We start from the raw sequence: 15,327 nt of genomic DNA, 5'->3' as shown, positions 1-15,327 counted from the left end.
CTCTGCACGTTGGTCGTTTAACTGTTGGATTGAGCTTCAGTCTTTACATTGATAAATCATGTGGGACTGAGTTAGTCGACAGGATGTGTTTGCACTGGCCTCCCCACTCTATATAAGCTGGTGCTGGTAACATGATTTGAGTGGATAATAAACAGCTTTATAAGGGGCTGTTATTAAATGTTTAGCCTTTTCAAATGGATTTAGGATAATGTCCATTGAGATAATATTTTTGTTACAGATTTTGAAATCACAGACTGATTATACGACAGTAAAATTTTGTTGCGTTCTTTTCAGAGGGAAGTAAGTGATTTGAGCTTTTAGATTAATAGTTACTGAGAATCGAAGCCCTCGTTTTATATTTCTGATTTTCGGAGGAAGTTGGACACGTTCCATTTGCACAAGTGCAACTCTGAAATCTTGTGCTGAATTCTCACTACGGACAGGGACAGGGCGGTGCCTCCAGATCACAAACTGAAATAGGGCAATGTGCTCACCTCCCACCCCCTCGACCCTGTACACAGGGAGACCCATCCCAACAACACACGCACACTCACACACACTCTCACACTCACACACACACTCTCACACTCACACACACACTCTCACACACACACACACACACACTCTCACACTCACACACACACTCTCACACTCACACACACTCTCACACACACCCAGACACCCACATGCTACTGTAGTTCCTCTCACTCTATTGATAGGAAGCAAAACCATCAAACTGCACCCCAGTCAAGATTAACCGATCATTCATTCACTGACTGGGAGAAAACTGAATTCTGTCTCTATAACAGCAAAGATATTCCACGGGTTATAAATCCTACTGGGGTGTACAGGGGATGTGACAGTTTGTTATTTAGATGCAAAGACTCTTTCTCCTCATTGCAGTCTGTTTCCTGGGTCATGCCTGTTGTTGTTACATTTTGCCCTTAATGTGTGAATAGAGATTGCACTGGAAATTGTTGAATTATATAATCTAGTAGCAGAGACCTGCAAAACATTTTCAGTCAAATTAGTATTTTTATTGGGACAGCAGTTCTTTAAATACAGGATTTCAAATTATTCTTTCACCAAATGCTTTAACAGAGCCAAAACTTCTGAGTTTGGAAAAAGCTACATAAATCTGTCCGTGTGTAAAAACAGGCGTCGGAAAATAAATACAAATTTTCACAGTATCGCAGAATTGTTACATCACAGAAGGAGGTAATTCGGCCCATCGTGTCTGCACTGTCTCTCCGAATGAGCAATTCCCTCAGTTCCATTCCCCTGCCTTCTCCCCATAACCCTGCACATTCTCTTTTTCATATAACTGTCTAATTCCCTTTTGAATGCTTCAATTGAACCTGCCTCCACCACGTTCTCAGGCAGTGCATTCCAGACCTTAACCACTCACTGCGTGAAGAGTTTTTCCACGTGTCACTTTTGCTTCTCTTACCCAATACTTTAAATCTGTGTCCTCTCGTTCTCGATCCTTTCATGAGCGGGAACAGTTTCTCTCTATCTACTCTGTCCAGACCCCTCATGATTTTGAATACCTCTATCAAATCACCTCTCAGCCTTCTCTTCTCCAAGGAAAACAGTCCTAACTTCTCTAATCTATCTTCATAACTGAAATTCCTCATCCCTGGAACCATTCTTGTGAATCTTTTCTGTACTCTCTCCAATGCCTTCACGTCTTTCCTAAAGTGCGGCACCCAGAATTGGACACAATACCCCAGCTGAGGCTGAACTAGTGTCTTATGTAAGTTCAACATCACCTCCTTGCTCTTGTACTCTATGACCCTATTAATAAAGCCCAGGATACTGTATGCTTTATTAACTGCTCTCTCAACCTGTTCTGCCACCTTCAATAACCTATGCACATATACACCCAGGTCCCTCTGCTCCTGCACCCACCTTAGAATTGTATCCTTTATTTTATATTGTCTCTCCATGTTCTTCCTACCAAAATGAATCACTTTTTTTATTTGTTTGTGGGATGTGGGCATCGCTGGCTTGGCCAGCATTTATTGCCCATCCCTAATTGCCCTTGAACTGAGTGGCTTGCGAGACCATTTCAGAGGGCATTTAAGAGTCAACCACATTGCTGTGGTTCTGGAGTCACATGGAAGCAGATTTCCTTCCCTAAAGGACATTAGTGAACCAGATGGGTTTTTACAACAAAAAAAAATGTTTTCTTGGTCACCATTAGCCTAGCTTTTTTTTTTGTTCCATTGAATTCAAATTTCACCATCAGCCATGGTGGGATTTGAACCCATGTCCCTGGAGAATCAGCCTGGGTTCACCTGACAGCTTTTCTAAAACGTTTTCATTCACATCTAGTGAATCTTCATTTTTAGCAGAAAGCATAGCTTTCAAATAGAGTCACATACAGCACAGAAGGAGGCCATTCAGCCCATTGAGTCCATACCACAGGGCTATCCAGTCAGTCCCACTCCCTGACTCGATCCCCGGAGCCCTCCAAGTCTATTTCTCTCAGGTGGCTATCCAACTTCCTCTTGAAATCATTGATCGTCTTCACTTCCACCACCCTCGTAGGCAGTGAGTTCCAGGTCATTACCACTCACTGTGGAAAAAAGTTCTCCCTCATATTCCCTGGGCATATTTTGCCCAAAACCTTCCATCTGTGCCCCTAATCCTTGTACCATCAGTTAATGGGAAGTTGTTCCTTGTCTAACTTATCTAAGTCTGTCATAATCTTGTACACTTCTATTAAAATCTCCCCTCAACTTCCTTTGTTCTGAGGAGAACAAACCCAGCTTTTCCAAACTAAGCTTGCAAATAAAATCCCTCATCCCTGGAACCATTCTGGTAAATCTCCTCTACACCCTCTCAAGGACCCTCACATCCTTCCTGAAGTGTGGTCACCAGAACTGGACACAATAGTTGTGGCCTAACCAGAGCTTTATAAAGGTTCATCATAACAGTTCTGATGAAGGGTCACTGACCTGAAACGTTCTCTCTCCACAGATGCTGCCAGACCTGCTGAGTATTTCCAGCACTTTTTGTTTTTATTTCAGCATAACCTCCCTGCTTTTGTACTCAATGCCTCTATTTATATAGCCCAAGATCCCATATGCTTTACTAACCACTCTCTCAGTATGTCCTGCCACCTTCAAAGATCGATACACATGCACCCCCAGGCCCCTCTGTTACTACACACTCTTTAGAACTGTGCCATTAAGTATATATTGCCTCTCCCTATTCCTTCTGCCAAAATGCATCATCTCACACTTGTCAGTATTAAATTCCATCTGCCACCTCTCTGCCCATTCTGCTAGCCTATCTATGTCCTGTTGCAGGTCGTTTATATCATCCTCACTGTTTGCCACTCCTCCAAGTTTGGTGTCAGCAAATTGAGATTCAACTGTATATTCCAAGATCCAAGTCATTTATATCTTGCAAAAAAAACAGTTGTCCCAGCACTGACCCTTGGAGAACACCACTGTCTACCATCCTCCAGTCTGAAAAACCATTTAACTCCAACTCGCTGTTTTCTGTCCTTGAGCCAATGTTTTCACCAATTGGACACTGGCCCTCCTATTCCATGAACCTCAATTTTGTGATAGGAGATTCAATGGTTAGAGGAACAGACAGGAGATTCTGTGGTCGCGAACGAGACTCCCGGATGGTATGTTGCCTTCCGGGTGCCAGGGTCAGGGATGTCTTGGATCGAGTCGACAGGATTCTTAAGGGGGAAGGGGAGCAGCCAGAGGTCGTGGTACATATCGGTACCAATGACATAGCTAGGAAAAGGGATGAGGACCTGAAAAGTGAATATAGAGAGTTAGGTTGGAAGCTAAAAGGCAGGACGAGCAGAGTAGTAATCTCAGGATTGATACCGGTGCCACGTGCTAGTGAGGCTAGAAACAGAGAGCGAGTGCATCTGAACACGTGGCTACAGAGCTGGTGTAGGAGGGAGGGCTTCAGATATGTGGATCATTGGGATACCTTCTGGGGAAGGTGGGACCTGTACAAGAAGGACGGGTTGCATCTGAACTGGAGGGGCACCAATATCCTGGGCGGGAGGTTTGCTAGAGCTCTTCGGGAGGGTTTAAACTAGTTTGGCAGGGGGATGGGAACCGGAGCTACGGATCAGTGGATGGGGTAGCTGTTGAACAGGCAGATACAGAGTGCAGAGAGTCTGCAAGGAAGGTTAGACAGTTGACAGGGCAAAGTTGCAGCCAGTATGATGGGTTGAAGTGTGTCTATTTTAACGCAAGAAGTGTCAGGAATAAGGGTGATGAACTTAGAGCATGGATCAGTACTTGGAGCTACGATGTTGTGGCCATTACGGAGACGTGGATATCACAGGGGCAGGAATGGATGTTGGATGTTCCGGGGTTTAGATGTTTCAAAAGGAATAGGGAGGGAGGTAAAAGAGGTGGGGGAGTGGCATTGCTAATCAGGGATAGTATCACAGCTGCAGAAAGGGAGGTCGTCGAGGAGGGTTTGTCCACTGAGTCATTATGGGTGGAAGTCAGAAACAGGAAAGGAGCAGTCACTTTGTTGGGAGTTTTCTATAGACCCCCCAATAGCAAGAGAGACATGGAGGAACAGATTTGGAGGCAGATTTTGGAAAGGTGCAGAACTAACAGGGTTGTTGTCATGGGTGACTTCAACTTCCCTAATATTGATTGGAACCTCCTTAGTGCAAATAGTTTGGATGGAGCAGATTTTGTCAGGTGTGTCCAGGAAGGTTTCCTGACTCAATATGTAGATAGGCCGACTAGAGGGGAGACTATGTTGGATTTGGTGCTTGGCAACGAACCAGGCCAGGCGGAAGATCTCTCGGTGGGAGAGCATTTCGGTGATAGTGATCACAGGGTGCCAGGGTGGCACAGTGGCGCAGTGGTTAGCACCGCAGCCTCACAGCTCCAGCGACTCGGGTTCAATTCTGGGTACTGCCTGTGTGGAGTTTGCAAGTTCTCCCTGTGTCTGCGTGGGTTTCCTCCGGGTGCTCCGGTTTCCTCCCACATGCCAAAGACTTGCAGGTTGATAGGTAAATTGGCCATTATAAATTGCCCCTAGTATAGGTAGGTGGTAGGGAAATATAGGGACAGGTGGGGATGTGGTAGGAATATGGAATTAGTGTAGGATTAGTATAAATGGGTGGTTGATGGTCAGCACAGACTCGGTGGGCCAAAGGGCCTGTTTCAGTGCTGTATCTCTAAAAACTAAAACAACTCCCTGACCTTTACTATAGTCATGGAGAGGGACAGGAGCAGACGGGATGGGAAAATATTTAATTGGGGGAGAGGGAATTACAATGCTATTAGGCAGGAACTGGGGAGCTTAAATTGGGAACAGATGTTCTCAGGGAAAGGCACGACAGAAATGTGGAGGTTGTTTAGGGAGCACTTGCTGCGACTGCTGGATAGGTTTGTCCCGATGAGGCAAGGAAGGGATGGTAGGGTGAAGGAACCTTGGATGACAAGAGATGTGGAACAGCTAGTCAAGAGGAAGAAGGAAGCTTACTTAAGGTTGAGGAAGCAAGGATCAGACAGGGCTCTAGAGGGTTACAAGGTAGCCAGGAAGGAACTGAAGAATGGACTTAGGAGAGCTAGAAGGGGACATGAAAAAGTCTTGGCGGGTAGGATTAAGGAAAATCCCAAGGCGTTCTACACTTATGTGAGGAACAAGAGGATGGCCAGAGTGAGGGTAGGGCCGATCAGGGATAGTGGAGGGAACTTGTGCCTGGAGTCGGAGGAGGTAGGGGAGGTCCTAAATGAATACTTTGCTTCAGTATTCACTAGTGAGAGGGACCTTATCGTTTGTGAGGACAGCGTGAAACAGGCTGATATGCTCGAACAGGTTGAGGTTAAGAGGGAGGATGTGCTGGAAATTTTGAAAGGCATGAGGACAGATAAGTCCCCGGGGCCAGACGGGATATACCCAAGGATATTACGGGAAGCGAGGGAAGAGATTGCCGCGCCTTTGGCGATGATCTTTGCGTCCTCACTGTCCACCGGAGTAGTACCAGATGATTGGAAGGTGGAAAATGTTATTCCCTTGTTCAAGAAAGGGAATAGGGATAACCCTGGAAATTATAGTCGGTGGTGGGCAAATTATTGGAGAGGATTCTGAGAGACAGGATTTATGATTATTTGGAAAAGCATAGTTTGATTAGAGATAGTCAGCATGGCTTTGTGAGGGGCAGGTCGTGCCTCACAAGCCTTAGTGAATTCTTTGAGGATGTGACAAAACACATTGATGAAGGAAGAGCAGTGGATGTGGTGTATATGGATTTTAGCAAGGCGTTGTTTTTTAGAATTAGAACATTACAGCGCAGTACAGGCCCTTCGGCCCTCGATGTTGCGCCGACCTGTGAAACCATCTGACCTACACTGTTCCATTTTCATCCATATGTCTATCCAATGACCACTTAAATGCCCTTAAAGTTGGCGAGTCTACTACTGTTCCAGGCAGGGCGTTCCACGCCCCTACTACTCTCTGAGTAAAGAAACTACCTCTAACATCTGTCCTATATCTATCACCCCTCAACTTAAAGCTATGTCCCCTCGTGTTTGCCATCACCATCCGAGGAAAAAGACTCTCACTATCCACCCTATCTAACCCTCTGATTATCTTATATGTCTCTATTAAGTCACCTCTCCTCCTCCTTCTCTCCAGCGAAAACAACCTCAAGTCCCTCAGCCTTTCCTCGTAAGACCTTCCCTCCATACCAGGCAACATCCTAGTAAATCTCCTCTGCACCCTTTCCAAAGCTTCCACATCCTTCCTATAATGCGGTGACCAGAACTGCACGCAATACTCCAGGTGCGGCCTCACCAGAGTTTTGTACAGCTGCAGCATGACCTCGTGGCTCCGAAACTCGATCCCCCTACTAATAAAAGCTAACACACCATATGCCTTCTTAACAGCCCTATTAACCTGGGTGGCAACTTTCAGGGATTTATGTACCTGGACACCAAGATCTCTCTGTTCATCTACACTACCAAGAATCTTCCCATTAGCCCAGTACTCTGCATTCCTGTTACTCCTTCCAAAGTGAATCACCTCACACTTTTCCGCATTAAACTCCATTTGCCATCTTTCAGCCCAGCTCTGCAGCCTATCTATGTCCCTCTGTACCCTACAACATCCTTCGGCACTATCCACAACTCCACCGACCTTAGTGTCATCCGCAAATTTACTAACCCACCCTTCTACACCCTCTTCCAGGTCATTTATAAAAATGACAAACAGCAGTGGCCCCAAAACAGATCCTTGCGGTACACCACTAGTAACTAAACTCCAGGATGAACATTTGCCATCAAACACCACCCTCTGTCTTCTTTCAGCTAGCCAATTTCTGATCCAAAGCTCTAAATCACCTTCAACCCCATACTTCCGTATTTTCTGCAATAGCCGACCGTGGGGAACCTTATCAAACGCCTTACTGAAATCCATATACACCACATCCACTGCTTTACCCTCATCCACCTGTTTGGTCACCTTCTCGAAAAACTCAATAAGGTTTGTGAGGCACGACCTACCCTTCACAAAACTGTGCTGACTATCGCTAATGCACTTATTCTTTTCAAGATGATTATAAATCCTACTACTATCCTTGATTGGCCTAATCTAACTCTAGTCATTCTTTTATTCCTGATATACCTATAGAAAGCCTTCGGGTTTTCCTTGATCCTATCCGCCAATGACTTCTCGTGTCCTCTCCTTGCTCTTCTTAGCTCTCCCTTTAGATCCTTCCTGGCTAGCTTGTAACTCTCAAGCGCCCTAACTGAGCCTTCACGTCTCATCCTAACATAAGCCTTCTTCTTCCTCTTGACAAGCGCTTCAACGTCTTTAGTAAACCACGGCTCCCTCGCTCGACAACTTCCTCCCTGCCTGACAGGTACATACTTATCAAGGAGACACAGTAGCTGCTCCTTGAATAAGCTCCACATTTCGATTGTGCCCATCCCCTGCAGTTTCCTTCCCCATCCTACGCATCCTAAATCTTGCCTAATCGCATCATAATTTCCTTTCCCCCAGCTATAATTCTTGCCCTGCGGTATATACCTGTCCCTGCCCATCACTAAGGTAAACCTAACCGAATTGTGATCACTATCACCAAAGTGCTCACCTACATCTAAATCTAACACCTGGCCGGGTTCATTACCCAGTACCAAATCCAATGTGGCATCGCCCCTGGTTGGCCTGTCTACATACTGTGTCAGAAAACCCTCCTCCACACACTGGACAAAAACTGACCCATCTAAAGTACTCGAACTATAGTATTTCCAGTCAATATTTGGAAAGTTAAAGTCCCCCATAACAACTACCTTGTTACTCTCGCCCCTGTCGAGAATCATCTTCGCTATCCTTTCCTCCACATCTCTGGAACTATTCGGAGGTCAGTTGCCAGCGTTCGCCAGAGCTGGCGGGCAGCCATAAAGACGGGGCTAAAATGTGGCGAGTCGAAGAGACTTAGTAGTTGGCAGGAAAAAAGACAGAGGCGCAAGGGGAGAGCCAACTGTGCAACAGCCCCGACAAACAAATTTCTCTGCAGCACCTGTGGAAAAGCCTGTCACTCTAGAATTGGCCTTTATAGCCACTCCAGGCGCTGCTTCACAAACCACTGACCACCTCCAGGCGCGTATCCATTGTCTCTCGAGATAAGGAGGCCCAAAGATAGAAGACTCCCAACAGGGTGACCTCTCCTCTCCTGTTTCTAACCTCGGCCCATACTACCTCAGTAGACGAGTCCTCAAACGTCCTTTCTGCCGCTGTAATGCTCTCCTTGATTAACAATGCCACACCCCCCCCTCTTTTACCATCTTCTCTGTTCTCACTGAAACATCTAAATCCCGGAACCTGCAACATCCATTCCTGCCCCTGCTCTACCCATGTCTCCGAAATGGCCACAACATCGAGATCCCAGGTACCAACCCATGCTGCAAGCTCACCCACCTTATTCCGGATGCTCCTGGCGTTGAAGTAGACACACTTTAAACGAAGTTCTTGCTTGCCAGTGCCCTCTTGCGTCCTTGTAACCTTATCCCTGACCTCACTACTCTCAACATCCTGTACACTGGAACTACAATTTAGGTTCCCATTCCCCTGCTGAATTAGTTTAAACCCCCCAGAAGAGCACTAGCAAATCTCCCCCCCAGGAGGGCGTTTGATAAGGTTCCCCATGGTAGGCTCATTCAGAAAGTAAGGAGGCATGGGATACAGGGAAAGTTGGCTGTCTGGATACAGAATTGGCTGGCCCATAGAAGACAGAGGGTGGTAGTAGATGGAAAGTATTCAGCCTGGAGCTCGGTGACCAGTGGTGTCCCGCAGGGATCTGTTCTGGGACCTCTGCTCTTTGTGATTTTTATAAATGACTTGGATGAGGAAGTGGAAGACTGGGTTAGTAAGTTTGCCGATGACACAAAGGTTGCTGGAGTTGTGGATAGTGTGGAGGGCTGTTGTAGGTTGCAACGGGACATTGACAGGATGCAGAGCTGGGCTGAGAAGTGGCAGATGGAGTTCAACCTGGAAAAGTGTGAAGTGATTCATTTTGGAAGGTCGAATTTGAATGCAGAATACAGGCTTAAAGACAGGATTCTTGGTAGTGTGGAGGAACAGAGGGGTCTTGGGGTCCATGTCCATAGATCGCTCAAAGTTGCCACCCAAGTTGATAGGGTTGTTAGGAAGGCGTATGGGGTGTTGGCTTTCATTAACAGGGGGATTGAGTTTAAGAGCCACGAGGTTATGCTGCAGCTCTATAAAGCCCTGGTTAGACCACACTTGGAATATTGTGTTCAGTTCTGGTTGCCTCATTATAGGAAGGATGTGGAAGCTTTAGAGAGGGTGCAGAGGAGATTTACCAGGATGCTGCCTGGACTGGAGGGCATGTCTTACGAAGAAAGGTTGAGGGAGCTAGGGCTTTTCTCATTGGAGCGAAGAAGGATGAGAGGTGACTTGATAGAGGGGTACAAGATGATGAGAGGCATAGATAGAGTGGATAGTCAGAGACTTTTTCCCAGGGCGGAAAGGGCTATCACCAGGGGGCATAATTTTAAGGTGATTGGAGGAAGGTTTAGGGGAGATGTCAGAGGTAGGTTCTTTACACAGAGAGTGGTGGGTGCGTGGAATGCACTGCCAGCGGTGGTAGTAGAAGCAGATACATTAGGGACATTTAAGCGACTCTTGGATAGGTACATGGACGATAGTAGAATGAAGGGTAGGTTGGTAGTTTGATCTTAGAGTAGGTTAAAGGTTCGGCACAACATCGTGGGCCGAAGGGCCTGTACTGTGCTGTACTGTTCTCTGTTCTATCTTACCCAGCCTTTTATGTGGTACCTTATCAAATGCTTTCTTAAAATCTATATAAATAACATCCACCGCATTCCCTTCATCAACCTTCTCTGTTACTTCATCAAAAAAATTCAATTAGATTAGTCAAGCATGATCTACCTTTTACAAATCCCTGTTAGCTATCTTTTTAATTAACTCAAACCTCTCTGAGTGTCCATTGATATTTTCCCTGGTTATTGCTTCGAAAACCTTACCCACCACTGAAGTTAAACTAACAGGTCTGTCGTTGCTAGGACTGTCCTTACACCCTTTCTTGAATAAGGGGGTCACATTTGCCACTCTCCAATCCTCTGGCACCTTCCCCGTATCCAGGAATAATAAGTTGTATCAAATAATTGTCTCCGTCATTTTGTCACAATAACCAGTTCCACCATTTCACCCTTCTATTCCATCCCCATCCCACTCTTGCCAAACACATCCCTCCCATCAATCCCATCCCATCCCTGACACAAACAATCTCTCCAGCCAGGGTAACTTTGTTGTTGTCTCCCCTTACTGTCTACCAACCCCCTCACACTGCTGTTGCCCGCGTTAACCAGTACTCAGCACACCCCATGTGCCTCTGCATTCACCAGGCACCACCCACCAATTAAACCCATCAACACATGCGCCCCTTAAACTGATCAATCAAAACAGCCCGCACAGACAAAATCTTAGTCTTACTATTATTAAAGATTTCTCTTTCTTTTATATTCTCCTGTCACTGAGGCTGCTGCTGAAATGTATTTGTGGGTTGGGATTTTACATCAAGACGGTACAGACTGGAGCTCCTGATAGACATCTTTACAATTCTGAAAGGGTTTGATAGGGCAGATATAGAGAAGATGTTTCCAATGGGGAATTCAGGAGAAACTTCTTTCCCCAGAGAGTGGTGAGAATGTGGAACGGGCTCCCACAGGGAATGGCTGAGGTGAATAGTATCGATACAAACAGTTGACAACTCAGTCAATCTGGATTCTCTTTGGCATCCGATCAGATTGCCAGAGACCTTGTATTTTTATAACGTATCATTCCACCCTGATACTGAAGTGCTTCCCAGCCAATGAAACACTTTTGAAATGTAGTCACTGCTGTAATGCAGGAAACACAGCAGGCAGTTAGTGCACAGCAAGATCCCACAAGTAGCAATGTGATAATGACCAGTAAAACTGGTTTGGCACTGTTGGTTAATAACATAACTAGAATAATGAAAAGTCCTCAGGCCACACATGATGTGCTTTCAAAGCATAAAACAGAATGACAGCAAGCACTGAAATGATCATTAAATATGCCAGTATTTTCCCGTGTGATATTCACAATATAAATCTAAGTTTCTGTCCAAAACCTCAGTCAGTGGATTTCCAGAAGTCACTGCTCGCAACTTAAAAATAATGACATAAAATAACATCCGTAATAAACACACAACCTGCTGCAAAGCTGACCAGAAACACTGGGAGAGAAACCTCACTGATTATCTCCCACTGACAGTCATTGCAAATTCCAAAGGAATTCTGGAATGCTCATGAAAGCTGCAACATCACAAACCCGGAACATTCTCCATTCTGGCACACAGACCCGGAACATTCTCCATTCTGGCACAGACAGACCCGGAACATTCTCCATTCTGGCACAGACAAACCCGGAACATTCTCCATTCTGGCACAGACAGACCCGGAACATTCTCCATTCTGGCACAGACAAACCCGGAACATTCTCCATTCTGGCACAGACAGACCCGGAACATTCTCCATTCTGGCACACAGACCCGGAACATTCTCCATTCTGGCACAGACAAACCCAGAACATTCTCCATTCTGGCACAGACAGACCCGGAACATTCTCCATTCTGGCACAGACAAACCCGGAACATTCTCCATTCTGGGCACTGACAGACCCGGAACATTCTCCATTCTGGCACAGACAGACCCGGAACATTCTCCATTCTGGCACGGACAGACCCGGAACATTCTCCATTCTGTCACAGACAGACCCGGAACATTCTCCATTCTGGCACAGACAGACCCGGAACATTCTCCATTCTAGCACAGACAAACCCGGAACATTCTCCATTCTAGCACAGACAGACCCGGAACATTCTCCATTCTAGCACAGACAGACCCGGAACATTCTCCATTCTGGCACAGACAGACCCGGAACATTCTCCATTCTGGCACAGACAGACCCGGAACATTCTCCATTCTAGCACAGACAAACCCGGAACATTCTCCATTCTAGCACAGACAAACCCGGAACATTCTCCATTCTAGCACAGACAAACCCGGAACATTCTCCATTCTAGCACAGACAAACCCGGAACATTCTCCATTCTGGGCACTGACAGACCCGGAACATTCTCCATTCTGGCACAGACAGACCCGGAACATTCTCCATTCTGGCACTGACAGACCCGGAACATTCTCCATTCTGGCACAGACAGACCCGGAACATTCTCCATTCTAGCACAGACAAACCCGGAACATTCTCCATTCTAGCACAGACAAACCCGGAACATTCTCCATTCTAGCACAGACAGACCCGGAACATTCTCCATTCTAGCACAGACAGACCCGGAACATTCTCCATTCTGGGAGCAGATAGACCCGGAACATTCTCCATCTCCAGCGCTGACAGATCCGGAACATTCTCCATTCTGGGAGCAGATAGACCCGGAACATTCTCCATTCTGGCGCTGACAGACCCGGAACATTCTCCATCTCCAGCGCAGACAGACCCGGAACATTCTCCATTCTGGCGCTGACAGACCCGGAACATTCTCCATCTCCAGCGCAGACAGACCCGGAACATTCTCCATTCTGGGCGCAGACAGACCCGAAACATTCTCCATTCTGGGCGCAGACAGACCCGGAACATTCTCCATTAAGGTGCAGACAGACCCGGAACATTCTCCATTCTGGGTGCTGACCGACCCGGAACATTCTCCATTCTGGGTGCTGACAGATCCGGAACATTCTCCATTTTGGTGCAGACAGATCCGGAACATTCTCTATTCTGGCGCTGAATGACCCGGAACATTCTCTTAATAAAAGTAAGCGTTGAGGGAAAATGAAAAGAATCCTGATTTTGTTTAATATATTATGATTTTGTTTACTTCCCGATTATTTTTCTCCTGGGTTTTGGTCACAACTGTCCCCTGGAAATTAATTTTTAATTGCTGGAGACAATCCTGGAGAGTTGGAAACTCAGAACAAGCAAGAGATCGTTTGACCTTTACTTACTGTGGCTCAATTAATATTTCATCAGATCGTAATCGTATTACTTGATGAGGAAAGTTCTAGATTCCTTTACAACTGAAAGTCCAAATTAGGATACAATGAATTAAAATGTTGACTCACCTGTCCACACTGATGGAACACAGATTGAAAATCGATGCTGTACACAACATGACATCCATTGTCATGAGATAGTTACAGAGACCAGGGCCAAGGGTCCACACTCCACCCTGGAACTGAAAACACAAACTCTCCTCATAACATTGACACAATCTTGCAAGGGGCAGCACTGTCTAAACCTCTCTTGTAAAACTGAACCAGCATTAAGAGACATAGAAAACCTCATTTGATTCTTTGTCTATTTTCTCTTCAATCTCTTTGTTTAGGAACATAGGAAATAGGAGCAGGAGTAGGCCATTCAGCCCCTCGAGTCTGCTCCACCATTCAACTCGATCATGGCTGATTTCTACCTCAAAGCCAGTTTCCTGCACTATCCCCATATCCCTTTAAAATCGAGAAATCTGTCAACCGCTGTCTTGAACTTACTCAATGACTGAGCCTCTAGCGCTCTCTGGGATACAGAATTCCAATAATTCACCACCCTCTGAGTAAAGAAATTCCTCCTTATCTCAGTCTTAAATGTCCTACCGCTGATTCTGAGACAATCTCTCCTGGTTTTAAATCCCCCCCCAACCAGGGGAAACATCCTTTCTGCATCTACCCTGTCAAGCCCTGCAAGAATTTTGTTGCTTCAATGAGATCACCTCTCATTCTTCTAAACTCTAGAGAATACAGGCCCATTCTCCTCAATCTCTCCTCATAGGACAATCCCGCCATCCCAGGAATTAGTCTGGTGAACCTTTGTTGCACTCCCTCTATGGCAAGTATATCTTTCCATAGGTAAGGAGACCAAGACTGTAAGTGCAGTCTCATCAAGGCTCTATACAATAGCAGCAAGACATCTTTACACCTGTACTCAAATCCTCTTGAAATGAAGGCCAACATAATGTTTGCCTTCCTAATTGCTTTCTGGACAAAGCAGCCACTTGATTGTTAACCCATCCACCAGCATTCACTCCTTCCACCACCGACGCACAGTGACAGCAGTGTGCACCATCTACAAGATGCACTGCAGCAATGCACCAAGTCTTGTTAGACAGCACCTTCCAAACCCACGATCTCTACCACCTCGAAGGACAAGGACAGCAGATACATGGGAACACCACCACCTGCAAGTTCCCCTCCAAGCCACACACCATCCTGACTTGGAACTATATCGCCGTTCCTTCACTGTCACTGGGTCAAAATCCTGGAACTCCCTTCCTAACAGTACTGTGGGTGTACCTACCCCACATGGACTGCAGCGGTTCAAGAAGGCAGCTCACCATCACCTTCTCAAGGGCAATTAGGGATGGGCAATAAATGCTGGCCTGGCCAGTGACACCCACATCCCATGAATGAATAAAAAAGAACCTGGATGTTCACTTTCAGTGACTTATGAACAAGGACACCCAGGTCCCTGGACATCAACACTTCCCAATCTCTCACTCTTTAAGAAATACTCTGCATTTCTGTTCGCCCTATCAAAGTGGATAACTTCCCATTTTTCCACATAATATTCCATCTGCCATGTTCTTGCCCACTCATTGAGCCTGTCTAAATCCCCCTGAAGCCTCTTTGCATCTTCCTGTTTTAGATTTTGACCAATACTGGTTTGAGGAATAAATTGGAGAATTGACTCTCAGAATGTTAAGATGCAAGGTGAAGCTTTTTGAATAATTATATTGCTTTA

At 46.0% G+C, this 15,327-nt stretch overlaps 1 protein-coding gene across 1 annotated transcript in view; it reads right to left on the bottom strand.

Annotated features, from left to right (window-relative positions):
• LOC137377361 (D(4) dopamine receptor-like) overlaps positions 1 to 15,327 on the bottom strand; it is a 76,018-nt gene that overhangs the window by 41,530 nt on the left and 19,161 nt on the right. The window contains exon 2 of the mRNA XM_068046960.1: positions 13,659 to 13,771. Coding sequence (XP_067903061.1) covers positions 13,659 to 13,771 — 113 coding nt within the window. The remainder of the gene's footprint in view (positions 1 to 13,658; positions 13,772 to 15,327) is intronic.

This window comes from Heterodontus francisci, chromosome 14, assembly GCF_036365525.1.
Source record: "Heterodontus francisci isolate sHetFra1 chromosome 14, sHetFra1.hap1, whole genome shotgun sequence".
Classification (NCBI taxonomy): domain Eukaryota; kingdom Metazoa; phylum Chordata; class Chondrichthyes; order Heterodontiformes; family Heterodontidae; genus Heterodontus; species Heterodontus francisci.
The sequence above is the reverse complement of the archived record's forward strand: the minus strand, read 5'-3'. Positions and strand labels throughout refer to the sequence as shown.